This window comes from Cercospora kikuchii (assembly GCF_019650295.1).
Source record: "Cercospora kikuchii DNA, contig_00004, whole genome shotgun sequence".
Taxonomy (NCBI): domain Eukaryota; kingdom Fungi; phylum Ascomycota; class Dothideomycetes; order Mycosphaerellales; family Mycosphaerellaceae; genus Cercospora; species Cercospora kikuchii.
In genome coordinates, this window is record NW_025408585.1 from 59288 (window position 1) to 87285 (window position 27998).

Below are 27998 nucleotides of genomic sequence, written 5' to 3' on the forward strand. Positions count from 1 at the left end.
GTCCTACTCAGCGGTGCATCCTGCTCTTGCAAGTCTGGTACTGTGCTGCGCTGCGAGCGGCCATGCTCAGCGCGTATATCCTTAGCTCTTCATGGCGCGCGCTCGCCTTCGTACCACGGCGGCGTCAGGCATGTTCGGAGGGGGTTGATTTCAGCGGCATGCGGGTAAAGTTCAAGCTGTGAGGTGACCGCTGATGTGAAGAGTAGAAGAAGCGGATGGAGAGAGGTGGAAAATGACTGTTGTCGACCCCATCGAATATTGACTAAGGGACCCACTAAAGTTCAATGAGCGGATGTCAACAGCAAGCACGCGACGCGAAGCACATAACAACGGACAATCTGAGGAAGAAGTTCACTTCGAAGTATACGGCTACTGCATTCGTTCGATGGGAACCAACCATGTATGTGTACTGTTGCCAAGGCCCACTCTCTTGTACGTCGACTTCACCTCACGACTCTACGTCCTGACCGGCACCACAGATCTGATCCTCATCAGAGCCGCGATCTCTTCATCAATCAACGGACCCTTGTAATGCTTCTTCGCATATGCATAAAAGTACGCCGCACTCAAGATCAGCACGCCACCCGTGATCACGACCGAATAGTTCATGGTCGATGCTGTGACTTTGTACGTCGGAGGCCAGACACTCCAGAAGATGACAAAGGTCATGTAACAGCACGCGTACAAGTTGTTCAAGATTCCCCAGATTCCAGGGACGTGCCAGGGACCCCATACAAGACGAGTCTCGGCGACAACAGTGCTGCCATCTGTGCTTTCGTCCGAGGTCGTGGGGGACTTGACGATACGTCCGTCTTGTACCAGATCGCGCGCCGATGAAGAAGAGAGGTCTTCCTGATCACTGCCATGAGGTGCGATGTTGCCTTTGATGCGGTGGTAAAGCAGCAATGATGCCGGTACCAAGTAGCTGCCATAGAAGCCCGTGATGGTGAGTGACACAACATCATTGAAAGCTGTCTCAGAGCCGATGTAGATGAGCGTCAACAAAGCAGCAATTCCTGTCACAGCCAGCACCGCTATCCATGGGATCTTCGTCTTGAGCGTTAACCGAGATAGCGCAGGAGAGAAAGGCAGGCCACGATCACGGGCGAAAGACCAGGTCATTCTGGATGCGGTTGTTGTGATGCCATTGGAACAGGCAATGGTCACTGCAATGACGATAGCGGTCATGGCGACCGTCCCGCCCACATTCCGCACACTGTTCTGGAAGATCTGGATGAACGGGAAGCCTGTCTTGGTATTGAGGACCGAGTCTGTATCGCCCAGGCAGTACAGAATTGTGACCTAGGCCAATGATTAGAAGTCTCACCCTTTGTCTCGAATGGGCACTACTTACCAACATTACGAATCCGACAAGACCATTGATGAGCATGGCACCCAGGATCGCCTTTGGTATCGCAGTCGCCGCGTTTGCGACTTCCTCTGCCATGTGTACACTGTGGATATATAAGCATCAGAGCTGAAGGCATCGATCCTGCTCTTCAAACTCACCTAGCATCTGCTCCGACAAATGTTGCAACATTGCCAAGGAAGCCTACACAATACGACAATCCTTGAGTTGGCCAGCCACCTTCGTTCATCGAAGTCCTCCACACGAACTCGTTCGACTTCAATGAAGGCGTCATCACCCACAATGTCACCAGTACCGCCACGAACCCGCAAAGGTGAAAGATCATGACTCCGAAATTGAACTTGGGCAACCAGTGTGGCACCACAATGTTCATGAAAATGCAGAACGCTATCACAGCCCACGTCAAGAGTGTCCCGTGCCACCTCTTCTCAGCATAATCCGGATGATCCAGAATGAGCACTCCTTGTATAATCGTCCCACCAAACAGCGTCTCAGTGGCAACTGTTGCAATCCAGGCCAAAGTCGTCAACCAGCCCGTCACATAGCTGGACACGACCTTGTACTCTGGAGGAGCGAGCATGTACACCCAATAGTACTGGCCGCCAGCAATCGGGGCTATGGACGCCAGTTCAGATATGACTGTGTACACGGATGCGGTGGACGACCAAGCGATGATGAAGCCATAGACATTGCCAGAAGGTCCGCCATTCAGGAACGCTTGGCTGAACAGTGCGAGGACAGTCTCCCAGGTGATTAACTCGCAAATAGCAAAGCCGAGAAGAGTGGCGAAGCTGAAGCGGCGTTCGAGGACCTGTTTCTTGCCGAGGAGGGCGAGAGCAGCAACGTCCGTGGACTCGCGCTCGATGGAAGGAGGAGACATGGTGGGAAGGAACTGGTGCCGGGATCAAAATCTGAATCTCTCCGATTCGCACTGTCGTGTCCTTCGAATCCTTCCAGTGGAAGTCCAGTTCACTCAGCGAACGGCTTTGAGTAGGAGGCAGAAGAACAGTGGCTCGAATTCCATGAGAGGTCTGCACTGAATTTCGAGGAGGACCGCAATCGATCAGCTAGTTGGTCCGCTTCGGCGTCCGGACGGATGAACAGGGAAAGTAGGAGGGATGGAGAGGGTGTTGCGTGGAGTTTTGATGAGGTCTCGGCTAGCTGAGGATGGCGGATCGAAAGCTTGAAACTCAAAACTCGAATCACGTGGGTACCCTGGGGAGGTTTCGAAGTCTTTTATGGGGGCTGATTGATGTCGCTGTTGCCTTTGGCGGACGGTGAAACTGATTGCAGAGTTGGCAGCGATGGACACGGGCTCCGACTGGGAAGTGATTCCTCCTCACATGGACACCTCCGGCAACAACAGCGATTACGCGGTCTGTCTCTCGATATTTAGTGGAGAGGGGTCAACGGAGGCCTGATTGTCAGCGACTGTCAGTTGGGTAAGACGTGTCAGTGTATTTTGAGTAGTGAAAGCCTGGGGTAGATGTCTTACATCAAGCTCTACCAAGCTCATCAAGCACTGTTGCTTGACTTCCGAGGTGCAGCCCGGTGACGCCACCGACATGGTCTGTGTGTCTCTCTCGGCGGAAAGAACTCCGGCGGCCATCTCCTTGCCTCCTACTACAATTTCACCATCTCGTTCCTATTCGACCTATCTCACCAAGATTGAGCATCTTGTACATCTTTCTCTAGTACAGCGACCACTCTTTCATATACGGCTTGACGAAACTCCGCATTGGCAAGACCGACGTTGCGCTGATCGAACTCACAATGGACACAGCGGCGAACGACATCACCCCAATGGCTTCCCGCTATCCCATATACTTCGTCAACCAACCGCGCAGCGGTAAGGAAGTCTGACAGCTTGTGCTTCACGCCATCTGGAGTCAGATCCTCTGGCGCTCGAAGGTTGTCGAGAGTATTGCCCAAGCAAAGCTCAATGAGCAGGACGCCTAGAGCAAAGGTCGCCTCATCTCGAATCAGACTGCAAGTCTCGAAGTATGCCTGCGATACTCGCGAAGGCCCGTAAAGCTGTTGCGTCACGAATGGGCGACTCAAAAGCACTCCACTCGGTTGCCGAAACACTGTGATGTCTCGCTTGCCCCATTGCCCGTCTGAGAGCCAAGCTGTGCCAGATAGCGTCAACATGCCGGATGCCAGCGACAGAGCCAGATTTCGCTTGTCCAAGTCGCTCATCCACAGCCGTTGCGGACTGTCCAGGATATCGGCAAGTGAGATCGCGGACAGAGACGCTCCAATAATCATGCGGCGACTTGGCCAGAACAAGCCCAGCTGAAAGTTGTTCTGGATGTCAGCCATGTACCCAAGACATGCTGCTTGCTGCAGGCCTTTCAGACCGCTCAGACCTGTGCAGACATCGATGATCTCATGCAGCGGACTGTTGTATTGTCGGGCCTGAGCAGCTTTGCCCGAGCGGGTTCGCGTCAACCGCTGCAGAGACTGCGCTCCGTTGTTTGGATGATCTACAAGATTGAGCATTCGAATGTCAGTTTCCTCCAAGTCCCATACCGATGATCCTGCTGGTCGATTTGCGCCACAATGCTCAAACACCACTTTGAATGTCGGCGAGTCGGCCAAGTGCAGTTCTTCGTCATCAGATTGTGCGGCAAAAGGCTTCATGCACAAATTGACCCTGTGCTGTTCTTTACAAGATCTCGACAGACCCGCACTCAACGTCTCAAATATGCTCACGGCGTGATTCCGCAGATCTTGATAGTGGGAGACGATACGTGCTGGGCGCCTTGGATGGCGGCTGAGAGTACTTGACTGCGCTGCAAGCTTGAGGAGACGGCCATTGCAACTCTTAATGGCGTCCAATTGTTCCTGGTATTTCTTCATTCTCAGGCCAAATTTCAGCCGTTTCAGCCCTTCAGCGATGGATCTCCGTTCCATGGAGAATGGGCCCTATGAGTGGTCAGCTGGTTGACAGCATGTCTCTTCGACAGACATCTTGGTCACCACTTACCTTACCGTTTCCATCGAGCTGCAATGCTTCCATCAGGTGGCGCAAAGCTTCCTCAATCCGCTGTACGGACTTGAAAAATACATCATAGGAGCGTTGCAGTCCTTGACGAAGTCGCCGATCCACATCAGCGTCATACCAGCCCGAGCCTCCCAGCTGCGTCAACAGATGATTGCAGGTTTGTGCTCCAAGAATATCGGACAGCAAAGTCTCCAAGGTGTTCATAAATATCACTTGCTCTACCTCTAGGTCAGTCCGAAGACAGTGGAAGTGCTCGCGAATGTGGCTCAACTTCCGGATCGTTCCCACGCCGTCGGCGTAGTGTTCAAGACCAGAGATGGCCAGTGGAATTGTCGCAAGTACCAAACCAGCGATTTCGATGCCAGACATGGTGCGTGAATGAAGTTGAGACGAGGTCGACAGCTCGACGAGAAGCTGATAATCCTTTGGAATGAATCTGTCGTACAAGACCCACTCAGCTCATGCAGCATGGTCTAGCGAGGCTATCAGTCTAACAATTAGGCGATGGTCCCGCTCGAGCCGCCGCTGTGGGGCATGCGCCTCTAGCGCAGCTCGCGTACATCGTGCAAAACAGTTACCTCCTACGTCGACGCTCTCAACCACGTACCAGCTTATACACTGTCCAGATGTCGAGTCCGAGTTCAACATGACAACAAGCCAGTATCTGCCGCGTGGAGCCATCGCAGACAGGATCGATAGCTGCGTGGCCAAGTTTGAGTCCACAATAGAAAGATATCAGGACAAAAGCCAGCAAAGCTGTGTGAATAGCCTGAAGAATGAGCAGTTCCGCTTCAAGGCATGGATATCGCAGGCGGCCACGGACACGCGTGCTGTCCAGAATGGTCTGGACTACAGTTTAAGAGACAGCGAGGGCCTTCGAGATCGACTTTTGTCCTCGCTACAGAAACTCGCGGATAGTCTGGATCAAGCTTATGATGCAACAGAAGATGACAATGGCCAAATTTCAGCGGCAGCGGGCAACAAAGATGATGAAGATGACATCTCACTCGACTTTGAATTTGAACCGGCGCCGAATGACCTCGGGATTCCCCAGACACGCCATATTGCCAACGTAGTCGATCAGCTTTACCGACTGAACTTGGCATTGCGAAATCCCGCTGGCACGGACTATCTTAAGTCTGCCGAAGCCTCCGCTGCGTTTGGCTATCAGCATTTCGATGAGGAGCACGTTCGCCAGGACTTCCCAAGCGCTCCAGAATTCTTGATTAAGCGACTGGCAGAGTGCATTTCTCGCCGCAGGCAGCTCCTCCAGCATTGGCAGAACAATAGACCCCGCCACAATCATCGCACCAGCGACGATCCGGACTCTTCCATTGAAGACGATGAATCAGATTTCATGGGTTTAGGCCCGTCTTCCGAGATCGCCCAGACCGAAGCATCCGCAGTAACTATCAGCACTCTATGGCGTTCTACAGCTAGCGTTTCTAGCAGACCACGCCTGAACTCGGCCCCGGTGCTCTCGCTTAAGTTGCCACCAATGCCACAACCGCAAGGGCAAGGTCCTATGAGATGTCCTATCTGCTCTTGCGACGTATTTGTGAAGACAGAAAAACAATGGCGGTCAGCAAAATCTCAATTTTGCGAAATGTCTCACAGGCTGACAACACCACAGGATCCATGTCTTCGATGATCTTCAACCATACATATGTACCAACGAACTATGCACAAATCCGCATCGGGCCTACTCGAGCCCTCGGCAATGGCAGCAACACATCATTTCGGCGCATCCGATCAGTTGGCGTTGTCCTTTCGATTGTGATCGTGTTTTCACTGCTGTACAAGACCTCGAAGACCACACTGTGGAACATCACAAAGTCAAGAACGACATCTTGACACTAAAGATCATTTCCGACGCATGTGCAGATCCGCAAGAAGTGGCGTCAAGCTCCAGATGTCCACTTTGCCAATGCGTCTGTCCATCTCAGCTACACTGGTTCAAGCACGTCCAAGAGCATCAGCAGCAGCTTGCATTGTTCTCTTTACCGCAACATCTACTTGTGGCTGCATCTGATGACGAATCTGATAGCGCGGCGATCGACGAGACGAAGAGCCATCATCCCAAGATACACTTCGTGGATCCTGGAGACAAAGAGATACGGGACACCAGATCCAGTCTTGCACGTGCACCGTCAGAGCCCTTGTCGAATGACATGCGGACTGAAGACTCACTGACGAAAGCGATGGAAGCCCTCCAGGCAGTGCTTCGAGACGAGCTCAGAACCGCCGAAGCGCTTGATGCAATTCTTCCCATGATGTTGGATCTATACAGTAGAATGAAAAGGCCTCGTCAACAGGATAACTACGAGGAGCTCCAGTCACGATATATGAAGCTCCTAGCTGCCACAATGACTGGGCAGCCACGAGGGGAGCCAGCAGCAATTATGACAAAAGTTTCGGGGAGTGATGGCAACTTGAACAGTAGAGAAGATCTGCGAAAGCAGCCGTTGGGCGCGCTGCGCAAGCAAACGCAGAATCTGAATCAGAGCCCGCAAGTACAGCCGCCTCAGCTGCCTTCTGAGCGAGCTCACCAATCGTTTGGGGAAGGCTCTGCTGACGGCCGGGTTACTGACCATGTCCCAAGTGATGCATCGCGACCTGCACCAGCAAGCCCAGAGGGCGAAAGTTCAATGCTGCAGATTCCTCGTTCAAGCCTTTTACACGACCATGAGAAGTACATTGCACCAGTGAGCTTCTGCGACACCCTCAACAACTGGTTCCGATTCCCCTTTGCTGTTGTGCGCGACTGGGCCGCCATGCAACGATGCATTTTGCTGGCTTCCAAAGGAACTGGGGAAGACCAAGAGACCCTAGCACGGGACGGCAAGTATTCCCTGGTTGACAGCGGTGGCTATGTCATACTGCCAGAACTTTGGTCAGATAACGTATGGCCAGGAACGGTGGTATATATGCAGATGTGGGTGCAACCGCGCAAGTCCAGTAAATCGAAGATAGCCTCCAAGAAGGGCTCCAGAAGCCACAGGCGGAATTCCTCTCCGGATGACAAGAAGGACAGAGATGACTCTTCAACAGAAGACAAAGATATCCGCACAGTCAGCCATCATAAAGAGAGAGAAGCCTTGCGCCCATCGCTACGCCGAGCCGCGAGTGCCAACGAGAATGCATCAAAAGCCTTAGGATCCATACGCGAAGAGCCCCCGTCAAATGGATCACGCGTCTCGTGGGCCGATTCGACAATTGCGCGTGAGCGTGAGCGTGAGCGAGAGTACACCGATTCTGAATCCAGTCGTTCTCGGTCCCGTTCTCGCTCGAGAACCCGACACCACCATAGGCCTGGCCCTGCACCAAGACCTCTTGGTCCCTCGGACCCCATCGAAAACATTCATGGGCTCCATCACAATCCTTTTCGGTACCCCCCGCAACCTTATGTGCAAGACTATGATAGCGACTTTGATTACAGGTCCGAGAATCTGCATCGCAGCAGCCGGAGAGGCTCGGAATACCCAGTCGCGGACAGTGGATACTACGGCACTGAGTACAATAAGAGGCCAGGGAGCCCTGTGCCTCTTCCTGCTCGACGATCGGAAACGGACAGCGGCTACGGAGGGAGCGTTCGCTATCCTGCGAGTGCGCTTTCATCAGCGGTACCGTCTCCCCACTATACGCAGCTTGACGACCGTAGAGGCAGACGAAGGGACACAGGATCGGATCGCTACGCATTTGAGAGGGAGGTGATGGTGCGCCGCTAGGCAGGAACGAAGAGATTCGGAGAATAGCTTTTTCGAAGATCAACACAGCTGATGCAAAGTAATGTGTGGGATCTCTGTGCACGAGGTTGATGAAAGGATGAAACGAGCATGGAACTTGGAAGTCGCTCAGCACTACTTTAGGACCTTTCATGAACATCGCTCCCGATGCCGTTTCGCTCGCCTCTTCCGAATATCGACCGCGGACTCTCCTCTGAACAAAGTCCTTCCACGAGCACATTCCGATCCTCGCCGTTGTAAATGATGAAGTCGCTGCCTCCTAGGCCGTGACCAGGCATCTGCATCCGCCGAGCTCTCACTCTGCATCCATTCCAGAGACTCCGCTCCGTCACTCCCCATACTCGATGTCTGCTGCATGCGTCGCACGTTCGCCGCAGAACGAAAAGTCTGCTGGGACGTGAAAGCAGCACTTTTGAGGTACGCCGCCTCCATGCCATCGATGCGAGTAGTCAGCTTGGCTTGAGCTGATGTCGCACCTGGTGGGCCCGCGACATCGTTCTCGCGAGTATCAAACACGATCTCCATCTTGTGCATCGGGCTCGGCGGACGCTTCGGTGGCTTGTACCGTCCATGCAGCGGACAAATTGCTTTGCCTCCACTCTTGTGCTTTGGGTGCAGAGGGCACAGCGGGCTCTTGGGTAGATGATCGGGGACGTTCTGCTCGAAACCAAGCACGACTTCGTCGCATTCTTCGTCGTCCTCTTCCATCGTTTCGTCGATGAAAGATCGGATTGCTTGCTGCTCGGCCCGAATACTGTCGTAGTATCGCTTGCTGAATGGCGTCTGCTCAAAATTCGACACGATCAAGTCATCGGGTCTGATGGGCCGAGGCTGGCGCGGCTGCTGTGGGGTCTGCTGAGGGAAAGACCTTTGATGCGAGACCGATGGCTTCTCTTCGTCTTCAGTGTCGACGCTCCCCGATTGCAGCTGACTGTCACGCGAGGATTTTCGAACCAGCTTGCCGTTGCGCACGTTGATCGCAGATAACGAGGGGCGCAGTTTCAACTTCGCAAACGATCTCTTCGCTCTCATAAGCGGATAATGGCGCTCAACGTCTTCTTCTGATGATGAGTCGCGATTGCGCGCAAGAAAGCCTAGCGAAGACACCTTGCGAATTCCATTGACCAAGTTCTTCCAAGCGCTAGGCTTCTTTCGCAAGACAGGCTCGTAGAATTCGAGGGCTTGGCTTTGTTTTGATCTTAAGTCGGGTAGTGCGAGACTTGTGATTGAGGGCTGCTGCTGTAGTGTCTCTCTTCGATGTGGCTGGAACTCTTCTAGTCTGTGGAGAGCTGTCTCCGGCACTCGTGAATATGGCGTGGGAGAGATGAAGCTCGGCAACATCTGGCTGCCTGTGCCGGGAGACCCTTCTGATTCCAGAATGCTGCTATGTTTGAGCATTGAACTTTTCTGAGGTCTTGACATTGGCGATAGTGCCTCAGAGGAAGATCGCTTGTGGTGTCTTGGTCGAGAGAACAGTGGCGACTGCGGTGCGCGTTCCGGCTTCATTTCTGTCGGAGAAGCATGACCAGGTGACCCGTGGCCGGGCGACGGTGTCAAAGATTTCGAGCTGTCGTCACGAAGGAGTCTCGACCGCCCAAAGTACGATGGTGAATGCAGCTCAGGCACAAGCGAACGCGTGTGCTCGCCTTTGCTGTCCGCAGGACTGCTCAATGTAATGTCAGGTGTCAGCTGTGGAAGAGGCACTTCCGCCCACTCAGTAGCCTCCGTTGATACGATATTCGAGGACGCCTTTTCAGAGCCATGCTTCCTCGACGCCTTGTGATCATGACCATGGTCGTCCTTGTCCTTGAAGATGCTTCTCCTGAAGAGCTTGAAGAACGCGCTCGATTTGCGCTTTGCCACGGCCGAAGTTATCGTTTGCATAGTCGAACTTCTTTGTAACTGCTCATTCGGCACCGGTGCTTTCATTGAGTCAGTCGGATCTGGCCTTGGTACGAAGTAGTCCAGCGCTTCGTCGTCTGCGTTGGAGATTGGTGTTCGCAAAGGCACGAATTCTTTGCAGTACGTCACTTCTGGGTCCCAGGTGTGGAAGTAAGAATCGCCGTGGCTCAAAGACGATTCATTCACCGCATCGGGCTCTCTCTTTGGGGGCGTAACATCATGGTAGTGCTTTCTCATGCCTGTCAAATCTTTCCTGCTGCTGTTCCGGCTACTTTGGCGGCTCGAGCCTCTCAGCCCTCTAGGACGCGACCTTCCCCCTTCCAGTCGATGAGCGCGAGATGTGCGCTGAGCTGTTCCATCTTCCCGCACGCTTTCGATGTGCAACACTCGTAGACCATCTTGTGGTGGCGCAGCTTCTGAATCGGAGGTCAAAGAATGAGGCGAATCAGGCTGCGGCAGGACAGGACGAGAGAGGACTGGCCGTGAGACCGCGGTCTTGAGTGTATGTTGTGGCTGTCTTCCTTCTGCAATGAGGCTTTTGAATCGGAGGGTCTGAACTTTGCGCAACGGCTTCGGCGGTGGCTCAGCTTTCAGTAGCTCGGGTAGTGTCAAGGCGACAGGTCTTTCCATTGGCGGTGGCGTGATATGCTTTGTTGTAGACTCCACGTATCCGGTGTCTTCGACGACTCTTGGTCCTGCTGTCCGTTGCGCTGCATTAATGGCGACTGGCTTCTTCACTGTTGAGGCTCTCGGCTTGAGGTGTTGGGGCGGTTTGCTGCTCTTGCGTAGCAATCTCAGATCTGGTTTCTTTCTTCTGAAAATGTAGGCGTAACTACTTGCATAGGAGGATTGGGAAGTGATGGACGATATAGTGCTGGACGAGTGGTGGGAGTGCTGTGATCGGGGTGCGGGTGGTTGCGGGCTGGGCGACGATCTTGGGAAACTTGATCTTGCCAAGAGGGATCGCATCTGTGCCTTGTATTCGGTGATGGGATCGGGACTCGAGATTAGAATGCCGGCATCGGCGCCAAAACTCCCTCCCACGAGCTGTGGTGGTACTTGCGAGGAGGCGCGCGGCCATTGTGACGGCGGTTCCGCTCTCGGTCCAGGCTGCGGTCGGTAGAGGGCAGTCTCTTGTGTGTCCGCCCTGTTGTCTCGGGAGAGCGTTCGTCGTCCTAATAGCGTTGGCGACTCCGGTGACGGTCTTCGCGGCGGCGACTCTCGTGACGTCTCATCGAAGACTGGCGGTTGCGAGGGACGTAGGCCACGTCCGGCGGCGAACGGGAACGATAATGTGCCTTCCTGGCCTGGTATTCCGCCGCCTCCTTTTGATCCTGCTCCAGCTGCGCCATCGCTTGCTTGGTTTTGGCCTTGGTTTTGCTGCTGTAGTTGTGGAAGCAGCACATCGGGTAGAGACTGCATAGTCCCGCCGTCAACAGCGAGACGAATAGGAAGACACCTTTGCCGTTCCTGTGCTTTTCGTTGTGTTTGGTGTAAATGCTTGGTGGCATCTTCGATGATGGTGAGGCTGTAGGATCTCAGGGGATGCGGTGGTTTGTCGGAGTCGGAAATGGTTGCCGATGTTCGCGGTCCAGGTGGTGCTGGACGGAGTTGTGATGATGGTGCGCTGTTGATGGAGGCGACGCGAGCGGTAGTCGTGCTGGCGCAAACGAGGATGGATCGTCACGTGGTTGATGATGTTTGGCGAAGAGCGGTCGGAGTGCGAAGTCCTTGCGGAGGTAGTCGCAGGTGCGTATTGATGTTGAGGGTGAAAGGGCGATCGAGCTGGTTCGAAGGAAGAAGTGACGGCGTCGGGAATCAAGCTTTGGGCAGGAAGGTGAATACTAGCGAGCAACAAATTCAGCGCACACGTAGCTCGCGACACACTTGCCTCGGATTCAGGCACGCTCGTGCGCTGCACTGCCGCTGCCACGTGAAGAAGTACACAGTCGCACATGATGATCGAACAGGCTGCATTTGCAACACAACACGTGGGGCACCAACACAGGCGGGCAATGGAACACATGACGACGATAGACGCGAAAGGAGAAAGGAACGCGAGACCGAGAAATTCTGTGTAATCTCTGTCCATTTTCTGCAGTACTTGGAGAGCAGTCTACTACTTGTAGCCGTCTCTCATCTGCATACTGTATCGTGTAGCACTTGTGGGCATCTCTCTTGGTGCTGCCGTGCTCTTGTCATGAAGTCGTAAGGAAGCATCTGTAGCGACGCCTCGTGTCTCTCAACGCCCATCACCCATGCCAAGTAGCCTCAATAGGCCACACAAAGACCAAGTGGATGGTGAGAGCAGTGAATGTGTGAAGTGGTCGAGTCAAGATCTAGACCTACGTGGCGAGAAGCTGTCAGCATGTGCCTCGAAAGAGTCAGGAGAAATGAGGAGCATGACTTACCCAGTCCCACTCGAGGTCGTGGTAGCGGGTAGGAGCAGCACCGTTGGTGAGGTCGTTCCAAGCGCCGCCGGTGAAGTCGAGGTCGTTGTCGGCACAGCCACCGCAGCTGTCGACGACGGTGACGGTGACGGTCTTGCCAGTGGATGGCATCTTGGCGCGAATCTGCTTGCCGCAGTACGGGTTGTTGTTCGGGTTGCCGCCGTTGGTGGCAGCCTCGTACATCTTGTGACCGATGGCGCAGGCGTAGTCGCCCTCGTTGACCATCTTGCCGCAAGCACCTGTAAGGGAGAGGAAGATTAGCTTGCTGTGATTGGGCTGCAATGGTTGAAGTCAGTACATACCCATGCCGGCGTTGTAGTAGGTCAAGTCGCCAGTGATGGCCATAGCGGCGCCGATGGTGATGGCAGAAGCAATGATCTTGGTGAATTGCATCTTGCTGGTGTTGATGAGGTGTTGAAGGTGTGTGTTGGTGAAGATGTTGCTGGAAGTATGGAAGTGGTGAGTGACCTTGGTTGCTGGTGGTAGTGGTTCTTGTGTTGTAAGAAGTTTGGGTTGAGCCAGCAAGAAAGGGACCTTTTTGTGGTGCGGCCTCGGAACAGAACGGCAGAGAGTTAGCCTTCACAGGCAGATTCGTGTGCAAGATTATTGTGTGTTTGCTAAAGTGAATCTTGTCGCGGAATTCACTTCTTTTCCCAAGTCTGGTCACATTCAATGGAGTAAGGGACACGGGTAGTGTCGCGTATTTAGGAGTTATCGGAGCGATTATATGTTAATTGGCGCACAACAGATGCCAGAGAGATATAGCAGGCTGGCTTCAAACTGCCACTTGTAGCCATTTGAGCTGGTTGGGTGCGAGTCTCCTTGGCAACGTTCTGCCTAGCCATTTTAGGTCAACGGGAGAAACGTGCTCAGCTCACTTCAAGCAGGCAGAGATCATCGTGAAAATATGATGTCGTTCCAGTCGTAGGTGGAGTGCTGTAGATGCAACAGGTCGCGGAGACTGGCAAGTGGCAGCGAAAATTGTGTTAGGTCCCCACTGGCGATCAGCTCAAGTGCACGGCAAGAGAACCGACAACTATCAGCAGTCTCGGCATTTCCAGTGACGTTCAGAGTGCCCTACCGCCATAGCTGCTCCGACGCGAATGGCCTCGACGGGGTACAGTTGCCTTCTGCTATGCTGAGATTGAAAGTGTTGCGATCGAACCAATGCATCTCCTAGAAGGAACTTGCAATAAACGCCAGTGGCGCAGACAGCTACTTGGCTTGTCCACCATCAGCCGTAGGCTGGCCTGTTTTTGAACTGCCTGCGGCGTGGCTACTCCTACAGTGCTTTCTCTCGACCAGCATCCTGGTTGAACGGACTTCTGGGAGAGAAAGCGACACATCTTCCACCCAAATAGCAGAGAATGAGGAAGCACTCCATTGAGGCCTCCAAGCAGAACGGCATAACCTCAACCCCCTTCGACGCCTGGTTCTATTGACTTGTTCGCGACTGCATCTTGACGAGTCTTTGGATTGCACAACTGCTTCGCCAGGTCTTTGATGTCCGCAAGCGCTCAAAATCGAGCATCAAGGCTTCAACTCGGCACAGATCGCATCGTATATCGCTCTTCTTCAAGACTCCGCAAATAGCAAAATCCCAGTGCCGAATCCAGGAGGACAATCTTGAGCAGAGGAAGCAGCAAAGACACCGTACGCCGAGAGCATGGTTGATCCGCTTGATCCGTACGACACCAATCTTTCACAATGCATCATAGGCTGTCCAGTCGCGCCTGAGCGCCCATGTATCGCCGACCATGAATATTGGAGGAGAGGTGAAGTCGAAGCAAAGTTCAGCCATGCATGTGGGGACGCCCGACCATCGCTACTTCCGCCCACATTTTTGCTCTCCAACTTCTTTCCTTTCGCAGCCACAACTTAACGATCTCGACGTTGACAGGCAAGTATTGCGGACTAGATACAGTCAAAATAACATGATATCCAAGAAGAAGGACGAGGTTATGGTGGCTGAAGTGCTTTGTTGAGAAACGTCGCGTGGGCTGAAACCCGAAATGGCTGAGAACTGCGCAGGAAGGTGAAAATTGCCAACACTCTCCAATATTTAATATCAGCTTTATCACAAGGAGTTTGTCGTTCTCTTTGCTCTCGGCAACGACTGGAGCAAACCGTGGAATACTTCAACGCAAAGGAAGCAAGAAGACGCCTGCCGAACTTTGCGCTCTCTGAAGGCCAACGTTCAATATCTTCATTTTCATTCTCATTACTCCGTTCTGTATGCAATATGCCATGCTGTCTTTCGCTGTGTCCCATCCGTACAATCCATACAAAGTCGTTCGTCCATTATCGACAAAAGAACAGCAAAAAGAAAAGGCGATGATCAGCTCTGTATAGACGACCACGCCAGCCAGCCAGCAAGCTGGTCTGAAGAGCGTCCGCAACCCAGAGATAGAGTCACAGCTGACGAGAACGGCCACCGATTATCCAAAAGGAAACATGTCGAAGTGAGGCATGCCATCATTTACGCGTATTCAGGCGCACTTCCACCAGGCATGGCTTGTGCCGAGCTGGTGGGCATGCCTCCATGTCCACCATCTCTCATCACCTCGAGTGTCTGAGGGAAGTAAGGCTCCACACCCCAATTCCTCAAGTACGCGCCCGTCTTTTCAATGCGCTTGATCTCGCGCTGGACGCCCCAGCTGTCGCCTTCCTCCCGGAAGCGGCCCTTCACGACATCGACCATAGCCTCATCGAGTCGCCCATAGAACGCCTTCCTCTCCATGATGTCTTCCTCGTCGCCATTCTCTAGCCCACCATGGCTGTTAAGGTTGCCGCCGAGCTTCAGCAGCAGATCGAAGGCGTATCTCGGCCCGGAAGGGAGGGACGATAGGCGGCTGATGTCGGGAAGGAACTTGAGCATGCAAGCGCTGAAGGAGGGCGTGGGTAGGGAATCGTTCAGGTCGTCTTGGAGTCGGTGGAGGTCGAAATTGACGATGGTGATCTTGCGGTCCAGCTGGGCGTTCAGCGTGGCAGCCGCGTGGGTGGGTGAGGACGCGTGTGACGCTGAGTCCATGATTTGCGCGATCGCGGGAGGAACGTCTGCGGAACACTGTTAGCTTTGAGTGTACATCGAAAGTTCCGGCGGTCCTGGCATGTGCCATTGAGCTGGGTTCCGGTCGTTTCGCAACGAAAGCAACGGGCGGACGCCATCAAGAGCGGGACCAGCACCTCGTCAGACTCACCTGGTCGCAACCCTCTCTTGTCAATCCAAGCATGCACTTCATTCTGCTGCCTCTCCAAGCTCGCAATGTACGCTCTCAGATCCGCAATCTCGCTCTCCAAACCCTCAATCTTGTCACTGTAAGGTCGCACCGCCTGATTGAACGCCTCGATCAGCAGATTCGGCGCAGCAGCATCGCTCTTCCCAGCCTGCGGCGCATCATATCCATTGCTCGCTGTCCTCGTCCGATCCGACAGGTTCTCTCTGTAGCCACCGATCGCAAACGCATTGCCCGCCTGCTGATTCGCAACCTCCACCGGACGATCGCGCCTGCTATACATATCTCCTCCAGACGTCTCCTTCGCAAATCCGTCACCTAAGCGCGGACCCTTTTCGCTGTGCGCACTGACAGGAGGACGGTCGTAGTCGTCGCCGGCAACAATGGCTCGATCGCGGGGAGGTTCCGAGTGGGCGTAGCCCTGGTCGTCGTAGGTCTTACTGTCGTGTCGCGAATCGTAAGTATTGTCGACGTAGGACTGCGAATTGGAGCGACTGCGACTGCGGGAGAGGCGTTTGAAGAAGACCATAATGCGAAGCGCAAACGGTGGCGCGCAACGAGAAGAAGAGAGGGGAAGCGAAGGGGGAAGGGTGTGCTGAGAGTGGACAAGGCGCCTTTTCCCGTGGTCGAAGCTTAACGACTTTGGGGGAGGTTGGACGTTGGGCGGTTGTCTCGATGGAACGAGGCGTCGGAAGCGCAGCTGCGTGGAAGCGAATGGATGATTTGGTGGGAGCAGTGACGCGGTGCAGGCTGTCTTTTGGGAGAGGTTGGGCAGAAGCTGTGAAGTCGGGTGGCTGGAGGCAAGCAAACGACCTACTTTGGCGACGGTGTCGCGACGACAGGGGAGCGCTTCGTTTACGCAGTGAGTTTTTACGGAAGCACCGCCGGAGTGGATGGCTGAAGCGTTGCGATGCCACTCGATATCAACGACAACGCTCTGTGCCGTGGCCATTCGCTCTGCCAACGACTGTGGAGTCGCCAATGGCCGCGTGGTTCGGCGATCGGCAAGGATGACGAGCGGGAAAGGAGCTGCTTCCGATGCGGCCATAGCTTCTCCTGCAACGTCTCGTCTCGTCCAACAATATCATCTTCCAGCCATCTGGAGACGTCTATCACACTCGCGCGCATTTCCTGCAGTTTCCATACTCTGTTGGCGACTTGCACTGAGAGCTGGCAGCGCCTGATGGCGCGTCGCAACCACAGGTAGGAATCTCTTCTCACGAACAGCATGTCTTCATCATCTTCACTTCAGCGATGTTCTGTATCCTGCAAACCTATCGCACTACTGCTTCATCGCCCTTCAACTGTGGCTCCGCTCACGGGTCAGTTTGCTGAGCTTGGTCTCAAGCGTACCCTCTCAAAGACGTCTGACAGGTCCAACTCAGGGAAGAGATCCTTTGAAAAGCGTGAACTGTTTCGGGGAAATGGTGGAGATGATGCCGCAACTTCTCCACGTGCGCGACAGGATGCTGGACGTTTTCAAATTCGATTCACGGCAGATAGTGAATTGAAGCCAAGACGTCCTCCCCGAGAGCGAAACAAGCTCCCCATCGAGCACCTTCCACACCATCAAAGCAAGTTGCCTCGGCCCACTCGTTCTCCGCTTAGACGACCTCACTCCAAAGACCCTCTCACAACGCACCGTCATCCCAAGCGGCGAAAAACATGGTGTGCCAAACAGGGTATGACAGAAGATGAGGAGCGTGGCTTCAAGGAGATCGAAGATATATGGGAGCGACTCAAAACTGCTGAGATGGTGTATGACAAACATGGCACTCCGGTCCGGTCAACTGAGAGTGGTGTCGAAGAAATAGAGGAGGGCAAGGAAGAAAAGCAAGAACGCTTAGCGACTGCTGCGAAGTTGGGCGCTAGCAAAGTCCTGCGTTGACTGCAGAGCTTGAACACAACCCCGATTTATGTTCACGAGGTCGACGAAGACGGCGATGACGTGAGCGGGTATCGGCCATCTACGTTGGACAAGGTCTTGACTGAGAATATCTGCCGCTCATTAGGCTGGCATTTGGAAGCGGAGCGACTCTTTGAATCACTTCACAATTTCGGAAAGTTGAGTCCGAGCCCAATTTTGGACTGGGCCAATGAAGGATTAGGCGCGTTCGCACGTGCTCCGCCAGGCGCGATATATTATTGGCCTAGTGAAATGCTCAAGGCTCACCTGCGCGAACTCTGTACTGGCACGAATCTCCCGATGTCTCGATCGACGTATTGTCCAGGTTCCAAGGGCACAATCTGACGAGATCCCTCACTGCCATGGTGTGCACCTCTTCGCAAATCAGAAAGCACTGCGAGCGAAACGAATCATATGACAAATTTCTTGGCTTGGAGCTCTCTCGTTTACAGCGCGCGATCGCCATGCTCTGGCATCCCACCGACCCGGACGCTCTTCCCTTGACGAAGGCCTACATAGAAATGCGAGCACGCAAGAAGAATTCGAAGGAAGCACGCGCCCTTACTAATGCGAATATCCCAATCAAGTCAAAGTTCGACCGCGACGTTATCCGCGCGTCATACATCCTCCTCCTTCAAGACGAAGAACATCAAGTCGATCAACTACTGCAGAGCATTCCGATAAGCGTCACAGGATTTGCAGCCCGACAGCGACGCGTGAAGCTATTCGATGAATATCGTCATAATCCTCGCTTGGAAAGACTGCATGAGCAATGTCGTCTCCTGGAGAAAATCTGGAGTGTGCTGAATGAGAGGAAAGCGTTGTATGAGAGCCAGATGAGACAGGCCGAAAAGATGAAAGAGAGACGCGAGGCGAAGGAGCAAGAGGAGATGGAGCTGGAGAATCCGTTTCAGGAGAAGAAGCCTGCGAAACAGCCTGCGCGATACCAGGTCGCTAGACGGCAGCATCTTGAGCTTCAGGCGCGTAATGAGCGTCAGATGCAACAACGGAGGGATCTTCCACTTCATGAGACGCGGGTCATAAAGGTCACTGTGCCTGAGAAGGAGGAGGAGGAGGATGATGTTGTCGCAGATGAACATGCTCATTGACCGATCATCCCTCGATCCCTGCCAGGTGCTACCGCTGTGATGTTTGTATACTAGGAAGAGTCGCTTACGAGCATATCGCAGATACGCAAGTGTGCATTTTCATGTGGGAAAATGGGAATGGTCTCAGGACGCGTCGATCTAGCAACCAACGTCCAGGTGCATTCATGGCTCAATACAGTACAGTCTGCATGCCATCTATCGATCGAAGTCGCACAAGCGTACGCACACACGACGTGTTCTGCCAAGCCAGTGGTCCGATGTGGCTCAAACGCTAGTTGTATATTCAACCTCATGTCTTCGCTTCCTCCATCACCATTTCAACGATAAGCACTGCATCAAACCACAACCATGTTGACTTCTCGCCGACTACTTTCCATCACGCCACGGTTATGCCGACTAGCAAGAACTCCCTGCCCCACTGGAGTTCGTCTTGCCCATACAGTGGAACATCCAAAAAAGCACAAACTCCTGCGATACAGGATAGGGCAATACGATGGCGCACCACAGTTTCACAATAGGGATGAAATGTTGCAGGTCTCGGTAGACTTTCATGACGCAGGAGCACTTCTCCAAAGCTCCTACCACAAGCTCAAGACTCTTCCTTTCGAGGAACGAGCCAGCCCAGCCGCCAAGGTTGGGGCATGCAAAGTGCTGCACTGGGTGATGAGGCGCGATCCGGGTACATGGGACGTAGACGTTCCTATACCATTCGTGGACTTTTTGTGCTAGCACTTGGAGGCGGAGCGTTTGCAAGCGAGTTCTCCACTGGCACCCCTCCTCCCAAGCAATCCCTCTCCTGTCACCGACTGGCTTGATCAGGCGTGCGCCCCAAGGCCGCAGGATCCCACCAAACCACCTTTATGGGCGCTCCGACTCCTCGGCTCTCACGTAAAAGCTCTCCTCTATTGGCACGACGACCTTGAATTCGCACTCCAGGCCATGGAACGATACACGAGTCACATCCACTGCGGTCGCGCCCTGGGTTATCTACACGATGCCCTCACCGGATGTCACCTGCCCACGGAAGATCACGGTACCTGCAAAGTAAGCACGGACTCCTTTGAGCGCTACCTGAATCTTCCCATCTCGGATCGTCGACGTGCGGCGGCTATGCTGTACCACCCTGAGAAACCAGATGCGCGGCCGTTAATCGGCTTGCATCAAAAGCCCCCGGACACAACTGAAGATGAGTTTGGAAGGTACCGTGGACGACGCCAACACTATGCGAGAGCTGCGGAGGTCCTTCAGGCTCAAGGAATGCTGCAGCAAGCGTCAGTGCTGGCTCAGGCTGGTGAAAGTGTAGGCAATGTCTTATTCAGAGAAAATGGAGCCGCAGATCCGGCAGCTGGAGCTCCTGTAGCTTGCGTATGAACGAGACTGCACATTATACGAGCACTGTCCAAGACACGGAAGATTGAGTTCGGCAGGATCTGCGATGTACTTACAGCATTGCCCTGAGAGCAATCCATATCTTGTTGGTCAATACTACACCGATTCTCTGCCATGCTCCATCATATTGCGAGTAGCTTCCTGAAGAAGCGGGTGTTTCACAGTCATGACGATCACTACGAACGTGCTTCCACCGAGGGCCAGGAGGTCGATATGGAATGTCAGGCTGTGCTCCATCTGATCATGGCCTACTGTTCTGGGGAGATGCTGCTACTGATGATGAAGAAGCACACCGCCCGAATGTCCTGAATTCATAGCTCCCTTGTTCAGAAAACGATGTGTGTCGTTAGAAAGCTTTTGTTCAGTCATTATCCGCAGTGCTGATTCCCAATCAAATCTGTTGGCGTCAAAGGTGCCATCGTCGGCTGCCACATCCCGAATCCTAATCTGCATAGAATGCATCTTGGATATAAACCTCATTGTTCATCAGCTGCTGCAACTCTTTTGAGGTGTTGTCCTGCACTTCGACCCCGACTCCTTGCACATGTGCACAACTCTCTGAGCTCTGAAGCCCCTGCTGGGGAGCCTTCATCGCTGCAAGCTGTGTTGATTGAGTGACTATCTAACCGTGAAGAAGTCAGAGTCAATAAGAGCAGTGCACAGATGTATATCAGAAGTCCAGCTCCATCCCTACTCTATCATCTGCAGTGTCAGACTTCGTCAGATCGCCCAACCGTGCACTGCAGCAACAGTGGTACCGCAAAATATGAACACCATCGAGTATTGCATGAACAACCGGAATCCAACCTTATCATACAACTCATCCTCGAAGCTATCACCTTCGATCATTGTTGCTGGGCAGTTCCAATAATAACGCCGCGGGTTCTTGCATTTCGAATTCAGCGTGTGAGATAGATCAGAAGTGGCCGAAAGGCTTGTGTGCGGGTCTGGGGTGTGCAACGAAGATGCGATGGGCTCAAGTGATCTTTGAGATGCAGCTACAGATCCAGCGCGATGTATGCTTCTGAGCACAATACTTCCTCGGCTCTCAATGTCGAATAGATCCGGCGATATTGCAGATGTTCTCGATGATGGTGCCTGTGCTGTATGTGAGGTTATGTCGGAAGTCGAGTCGGTCATGATCGCTTCTGGCTCTGCTGTCAGTGGTCCCTCAGCGACCAAAGAGGTTTCGTCGTTTAATGTAGTGCTTACATCGGAAGAAGTCTCTGGCGGAGATCTGTGATTGACATCTAGACCAGATCAGCGACGACGTGCAGCTGACACACTCTCCTAGTCTTACCGTAATAAACTTCGAACAGGGTCAAAAGTGGAATGATGAGCAGAAGCATTGGCACAGCTTGGCCGAATCCCCAGTCGTTCTCGTCATCAATTTTGCCCTTGCGGCGTGAAGCAGCTCGTGCTTTGAACAGCTCGATCATGTTTATTAAGAGTATTGCCCAGTTTCTGATAGCTTCGAATGTCCTTGAATAGAACAGCTCAGTGACCACGAACGTACATAGAGCTAAGAAGAACATTATGTGACTCACGATGCGCCAGATCCGAGTACGAAAGCTCGACGGACCCAGTGATCGCGTGCGTGATGCATAATAAGCTCTCCGTGGCGCCAACGTCAGGATAATTATGCCTCTGATAATCCACACCCATGGTCGTTTCTCGAGTAAGTTGGGGAATAGCGCCGCCAGGACCCCGTAGATAGCCCAAAGCGATAGAAGCGCGTACAATGTGTTGACTGCAATGAGTTCCGGGGTCGAATTGCCTGGTAGGTTGCTCCAGATGCACAGTACCGGAGAACCGTATGAAGTAAGAAAGTATTTATTCAAGTACGGTAACGTAGTGACCAGGGCAAGGACAGCGATGAGTAGAATGCCAATTGCTCGCCACCACTTTCGTTCTGGTCGCTTGATAAGATCTTGTGCGAGGATATCGATGGAGGCTACGTGGACGACAAACGCCATGTACCCAAGACAGGAGACGACCGAGAAGTGGTACTCGGTGATAGTGGCCGTTTGCGAGAACCCAACTACAAGAATAGCTAGACCCAAGACCAGTTGCTGGTCACTGAAGATGAGCAGCACCTCGCGGTACGTTTTCTTGTCAAGAGAAGCTCTCGTGGGCCTCCGGAATCGCTTGGTTGCCTTGTTCAAAGAAGTGATCCACATTTTGTCGACATTGTTCAGCATCTCGTCCGGATAACTACCTTTAACAAAGTAGAGGCCATAGAGAACCAGCCCGAACGTCAGAATGACAGATATAACGAACGCCAAGACCACACCTATGCCTGCCTGCAGAACCCGACGTAAGTGAGAGTCACCCGAGCGCTTCATCTGAAACACTCACTATGTCTGGATCACCTTCAAATTCGCATGGCGCATAAGTGTCATAAAAGTAGCAGTCTCCGAGGGTCTCATTAGTACAAGACCAGAGATCTTTCATGGTGGCAGCGCTGTGGATCAGAGCCATTGCCTGTCTGACGTACGATCCTCGTATAGAGTGTGGTCTGTGGTCCAAGGGCTGTCGTTTCGCAATTACAAAAATCGTTTACGTTTGCCACGCTAGAGACAACCTGATCATGAAGCTGAAGCAGCAGTAGCGAGGGCGGGGTCCACTTCTATAGCGCAGATGCGTATAGAAGTGGCTCGGTGGCTTTCTGCCGCAGGCTTACGAAGGAGACAGCGTGAGGCTTCGCAGTAGCCGCTAGCTTCCACTGGCGCATAGCCGAGAAAGATCGAGCTCGAGGCTGAAGTCTCGTATGCCGTGTTACCTATCTGCTGAGCTCATGCGGTCAAACAAGACAAGGCTACAGCTGATCCATCGCTTTCAAGAGAGCCTCAGTCGCTCGAAGCTGTAGAAATTTTGCCCTCACAAGCCCGCAACTTGGGAGAAAGCAAGCACATGTCCTTTGACACGTAGACCATGATGGATTCCAAGTTCAAGGCTGAGGTGGCTCATGTCGTGTAACACATCCGCTGAGCTGTCCTTGTATCAGCCCGGGTTTGTTGCGTGGCTGGGTAATTTTTGCGTTTCGCGTTGAGGTGTTCTGGACTAGACGCGCGCCCGTCGAAGAAAGCTCACGGAAGTAAAGAGCTTGTGAAGATTGCTTTCGCGAGTGCACATGCAAGCGGCTTTCCCCGAACGGCTTGAAAAGAACGCAGCCACTGCAGTCAGGCGGGTAACAGACAAGGCTGCGTTTTACGCCTTTGGCGATAGTGTCCAGCAAGCCCACATCTAGGTAGGGAAGAGCGATGACATCGTTCAGAACGGCGAGCATCATACAGCCCAGCGGATGTATTATGAAGGAGTAGGCTGACGGAAGAGAGCTTACCCTCGCGAGACCAGACAGATCGGCAGTGAGAAAGGGAAGGAAAGAACAAACCGCGGGCCTAGCACAAGATCAACAAAGCACGTTCGCATTCTCATATCATGACATTCTACCCAGCGAGACTTCCAAGCCATCACTGTCTTCACCAGAACCGTAGTCCAAGTCTATCATACTCTACAAAGGCTTTCCGCCAATGAAATCACTCCACCTCCTCACCTCCTTGGGAATACCCTCCTTCTTGGGCAACTTCTCACTCATACACTGCGCAAACAACACCGCAGTCCTTGGCTCCATGAAAAGTGGATGACCAAAGTCCACAGCATTGCGACGCATGACATAATCCTCATCCGTCATGCTGCTAGCCCTGCGCTTGGCAAGGTTGAACACACCTCGAATATCATACTTCTCAAAGACCTGTCGAAGTTCCTGCTTGTTGTCCTTAGGAAACTCAATGACTTCAACATTGACAGATCCATCCTTGGAAGTGCTCTCGAGGTGCTTCTTGATTTCATGGTTGGCAGCATAGAGCTTGTAGCCGAGAGGGTTGAGGTAGTCGACGATCCTGCCGAGGTCTTCGGTTTGGGTGTCACCGCCGAAGAGAAGACCCTCACCAGGTTGAGGGACACGGAAATTCATCATACTTTGCACAGCAGTCCAGTAGGCCTCGACGAGATCAGTACCGAAGCAAGCCATTTCACCAGTGGAAGACATCTCGACGCCGAGATATGGATCAGCACCCGCGAGACGAGTCCAAGCGAATTGAGGGACCTTGACGGCGAGGTAGTCGCGCTGGACCTCCATAAGATCGACGGGCTCTGGAACGTCCTTGCCAAGGAGGGCACGGGTGGCGACATCAATGAAGTTGGTTCCAAGGACCTTGCTGACGAATGGGAAGGAACGAGAAGCACGCAAGTTGCACTCGATGACCTTGAGAAGCGGCTCACCGCCCTCAGGGTTGGCAGCAGAGATGATTTGCATGTTGAAAGGACCAGTGATAGACCAAGCCTTGGCGACCTTTTGAGCGATCTCCTTGACACGCTCGACAGTGCGCTTGGGCAGGTTGGCAGGAGGAAGGATCAAAGAAGCATCACCAGAGTGGACACCAGCGTTCTCAACGTGCTCAGAGACGGCGTGAATGAGCAGCTTTCCATCGTGTGCCACACCATCGCAGTCGATTTCCTGAGCGCCCTCGATGAACTTGGTGATAACGACTGGGTGGTCACCGCTGACTTGGCTGGCAGCAAGGAGCTTCTCCTCAAGTTCCTCTTCAGAGCGAATGACAGTCATGGCGGCACCAGAAAGGACATAAGATGGACGGACAAGGACCGGGTAGCCAACCTGTTCAGCGAATGCCTTGGCATCGTTGTAGTTGGTGAGCTCCTTCCAGGCAGGCTGATCCACTCCGATAGATTCCAAGATTTGCGAGAACTTCTGCCTGTCTTCGGCCTTGTCAATATCCTCGGGGTTGGTACCAAGCACCTTAGCCTTGCCAGTTTCCTGGAGCTTGAGGGCAATGTTCTGAGGCAGCTGGCCACCAACAGAGACCACAACGCCAGAAGCACATTCCATTTCGTAAATATCCATGACACGTTCGTAGCTGAGTTCTTCGAAGTAAAGGCGATCAGGAACGTCGAAATCGGTGCTATAGGTCTCCGGATTGTACGATAGGGTTGTCAGCATGTCTACAATGCATTGAGGAATGAAGGAAAACTCACGTTGATCATAACCGTCTTCTTGCCCTGCTCTTTCAACGAAAGCGTAGCATTAACGGCACACCAATCGAATTCGACCGAGCTTCCAATACGGTAAACACCAGATCCAAGAACAATAATTCCCCTGTCGTCAAACGTCACATCGTGGCTCGAAGCATTGTAAGTCGTGTAGAGGTAGTTAGTATCAGCCGGGAATTCGGCAGCCAGAGTGTCAATTCGCTTAACCCAAGGCTTGAGACCAAAGTTCTTGCGGCGAGCACGAACTTCATCTTCAGTAGAGTTGACAGCACGAGCGATCTGCTTGTCGCTGAAACCTTGTTTCTTGGCCTTGAGCATGAGTTCCTTCTTGACGCCGAAGAGAGATCCGATAGCTTCGAGTTCCTTGGTAGTGTCGACGATGTTCTGGATCTTGTACAAGAACCACTTGTCGATCTTGCTGAGATCGTGAACCTTGTCGACAGAGTAACCTTCGTGGAGCATGGCCTGGCCAACAGCGAGCCATCGGCGATCGGTGGGGTTCTTGAGCACTTCATCCAGATCCTCGAACTTGTCACCTTGCAGACCATCAAATTTGGGGTCGACTTGACGAATAGCCTTCTGGAAAGATTCCTCAAAGGTACGACCGATGGCCATGACCTCACCGATAGACTTCATAGAAGAGCCGATGTTGCGATTGACATTCTGGAACTTGACCAAATCCCAGCGAGGAATCTTGGTGACGATGTAATCCAGCGAAGGTTCGAAGTTGGCAGTGGTGGTGCGAGTGACAGCGTTGGGCAGTTCAGGCAGAGTGTGACCGAGACCAATCTTCGCAGCAGTGTATGCCAGAGGGTAACCAGTAGCCTTGGAAGCGAGCGCAGAAGAACGAGAGAGACGGGCGTTGACCTCGATGACCCTGTAGTCGAGTCCATCGGGCTGAAGAGCGTACTGAACGTTACACTCTCCAACCACACCCAAGTGACGAATAATCTTGATAGCAGCAGTTCGGAGCATGTGGTACTCCTCATCGCTCAACGTCTGAGAGGGCGAGACGACGATGGAATCACCAGTGTGTACACCCAGAGGGTCGAAGTTCTCCATGTTGCAGACCGTAATGCAGTTGTCCGAGGCGTCTCGCACAACCTCATACTCGGCCTCCTTCCAGCCCTTGAGAGATTTCTCAACCAAGATCTGAGGGGACAGAGTCAAGGAACGAGCAGCCATGTTCCGAAGTTCTTCTGGGTTGTCGGCGAAACCGGATCCAAGACCACCAAGTGCGAAAGCAGCTCGCACAATGATGGGGTATCCGACTTCCTCAGCAGCCTTGAGAGCATCCTCGACAGTCTCGACGGCAATACTCTCGGCAATGGGGATGTTGATTTCCTTGAGGGCCTTCGCGAACAAGTCACGATCCTCGGAAGTCTTGAGTGTCTGTACGCTTGTACCGAGCACCTTGACACCGTATCTTTCAAAAATGCCCATCTCGTCCATCTTCACACCCAAGTTGAGGGCGGTCTGACCACCAAAGGACAGGAAAATGCCATCTGGCCTCTCTTTCTCGATCACGTAAGTGACATATTCTGGTGTGACTGGGAGGTAGTAGACCTCGTCGGCGAGTACGTGGGAGGTCTGAATGGTAGCGATGTTGGGGTTGATGAGCACGGACTTGATGCCGGCTTCTTTGAGAGCTTTGAGAGCTTGCGAGCCGGAGTAGTCGAACTCGCCGGCCTGACCAATGGAGAGGCCTCCAGAGCCAATGACGAGGACTTTATTGACGTCGACGAGGTCTTGTCCGCCAGCGATTGCGCCACTTTCGAGGTATGCTTTGGCATTGGGAGCCACGTCGGCCTTGCTAGCAGCGCGTTTGGCGGAGCGGGCGAAGCTGCGGACTTGAGTCTGCGCAGGCTTCGCAGCTGGCTGATTGGCTGTGCAGCGTGCAACAGGCTTGGTGGTAAGGGTTCGTCGAGCTATGCGAGGGGCATTCTGCTTGATGGAGGAGTGGAAGAGATCGTGGTGCAGCTGGCGGGCGAATCGCCCACTGACAGCGGCGGCCATGGCGGACTGCAGTTTCAGCACCCGCAGGCTTTCCACAAGTGGTCACTGATGTAGTCTACCGCATTCCTGTCAGCGCGCAGTCAGGCGTGGGAGGGAGAGGAGGAGAATTTCGGGAGGTGGAAGGGTGGTGCGAGGGTGCTCTGATTGCGGGAGCTCGTCGGGGGAGGCAGAAAGCGGTGACCACACCAACGGGCCTGCGAACGCGCACTCACCTTGCGAAGTGAAGATGGTTGGAGCAAACACCATGGAGACGAATGCGCTCAGCGGAGGGATCAGTGGGACATGCCACTTCCAGCGAAATGGCAGAGGATGGGAAGGGAAAAAGGACGAAAAATGACTGGCGAAGCTCCGGGTGATGAAGGTTTTCTCAATGGCTCGTGCCAAGCCTGGAGAGATAAGGAAGTTTTGAGTCACTGCTGACCGCTCCGGCCGATTGTCGACAAAGCACCACCCTCGTCTAGTCGCCCGTGGAGATCGAGATGCATCGGATGGAGTGCGGCCACAGTATTCCCTATATACTCGTCTCTTCACGCTTATCGATTGCGATGGAGCTGTATGCACACGTCGAAAAATTCCTACGCAGCTGACGCGAGATGGAGCTCTCCACGCCGACCTCGGCCAAGCAGTCTTCACCACTTCGACTCAAATTCAACATCACCTTCCTGCGATCCCACTGCGATTCAGCTGATGACAAGCATCAAACACCCTAGCAGATTCTCCGTGCGCTAAATTTCCCTTGCGAACTAGTCAAGACAAGCTCATCACTGCAGTCGTGCTCGCTCCAAGCAGTTTTGAATT

The 27998-nt window shown here is 53.3% G+C and overlaps 9 protein-coding genes across 10 annotated transcripts; 2 read left to right on the forward strand and 7 right to left on the reverse strand.

Annotated features, from left to right (window-relative positions):
• Nucleotides 1-456: 456 nt before the first annotated feature.
• CKM354_000626000 (uncharacterized protein) lies at nt 457-2249 on the reverse strand (the record flags this gene model as incomplete). The annotated part of the gene is made up of 3 exons (XM_044801566.1): nt 457-1302; nt 1355-1454; nt 1510-2249. 3 exons carry the CDS (start codon nt 2247-2249, stop codon nt 457-459), a joined length of 1686 nt encoding a protein of 561 aa, XP_044657501.1.
• Nucleotides 2250-3028: 779 nt separating this feature from the next.
• CKM354_000626100 (uncharacterized protein) lies at nt 3029-4745 on the reverse strand (the record flags this gene model as incomplete). Its single annotated transcript, XM_044801567.1, has 2 exons — nt 3029-4297; nt 4359-4745. 2 exons carry the CDS (start codon nt 4743-4745, stop codon nt 3029-3031), a joined length of 1656 nt encoding a protein of 551 aa, XP_044657502.1.
• A 277-nt stretch (nt 4746-5022) lies between these two features.
• On the forward strand, nt 5023-8104 carry CKM354_000626200 (uncharacterized protein; the record flags this gene model as incomplete). Its single annotated transcript, XM_044801568.1, has 2 exons — nt 5023-5957; nt 6010-8104. The coding sequence occupies 2 exons, from the start codon at nt 5023-5025 to the stop codon at nt 8102-8104; spliced, it is 3030 nt and encodes a 1009-aa protein (XP_044657503.1).
• Nucleotides 8105-8251: 147 nt separating this feature from the next.
• Nucleotides 8252-11446, reverse strand: CKM354_000626300 (uncharacterized protein; the record flags this gene model as incomplete). Of its 2 annotated transcripts, none has more annotated exons than XM_044801569.1 (1): nt 8252-11446. In XM_044801569.1, the coding sequence occupies one exon, from the start codon at nt 11444-11446 to the stop codon at nt 8252-8254; it is 3195 nt and encodes a 1064-aa protein (XP_044657504.1). The 2 variants fall into 2 exon arrangements, with proteins under 2 accessions (XP_044657504.1, XP_044657505.1); XM_044801570.1 differs by having other exon boundaries at nt 8252-10654.
• Nucleotides 11447-12276: 830 nt separating this feature from the next.
• CKM354_000626400 (uncharacterized protein) lies at nt 12277-12867 on the reverse strand (the record flags this gene model as incomplete). The annotated part of the gene is made up of 3 exons (XM_044801571.1): nt 12277-12363; nt 12436-12713; nt 12777-12867. 3 exons carry the CDS (start codon nt 12865-12867, stop codon nt 12277-12279), a joined length of 456 nt encoding a protein of 151 aa, XP_044657506.1.
• Nucleotides 12868-14953: 2086 nt separating this feature from the next.
• Nucleotides 14954-16239, reverse strand: CKM354_000626500 (uncharacterized protein; the record flags this gene model as incomplete). The annotated part of the gene is made up of 2 exons (XM_044801572.1): nt 14954-15531; nt 15675-16239. The coding sequence occupies 2 exons, from the start codon at nt 16237-16239 to the stop codon at nt 14954-14956; spliced, it is 1143 nt and encodes a 380-aa protein (XP_044657507.1).
• A 1841-nt stretch (nt 16240-18080) lies between these two features.
• On the forward strand, nt 18081-18725 carry CKM354_000626600 (uncharacterized protein; the record flags this gene model as incomplete). Its single annotated transcript, XM_044801573.1, has 1 exon — nt 18081-18725. One exon carries the CDS (start codon nt 18081-18083, stop codon nt 18723-18725), a length of 645 nt encoding a protein of 214 aa, XP_044657508.1.
• A 2109-nt stretch (nt 18726-20834) lies between these two features.
• Nucleotides 20835-22568, reverse strand: CKM354_000626700 (uncharacterized protein; the record flags this gene model as incomplete). Its single annotated transcript, XM_044801574.1, has 3 exons — nt 20835-21364; nt 21415-22417; nt 22473-22568. 3 exons carry the CDS (start codon nt 22566-22568, stop codon nt 20835-20837), a joined length of 1629 nt encoding a protein of 542 aa, XP_044657509.1.
• A 1060-nt stretch (nt 22569-23628) lies between these two features.
• Nucleotides 23629-27200, reverse strand: CKM354_000626800 (carbamoyl-phosphate synthase (glutamine-hydrolyzing) CPA2; the record flags this gene model as incomplete). The annotated part of the gene is made up of 2 exons (XM_044801575.1): nt 23629-25104; nt 25170-27200. 2 exons carry the CDS (start codon nt 27198-27200, stop codon nt 23629-23631), a joined length of 3507 nt encoding a protein of 1168 aa, XP_044657510.1.
• Nucleotides 27201-27998: the final 798 nt, after the last annotated feature.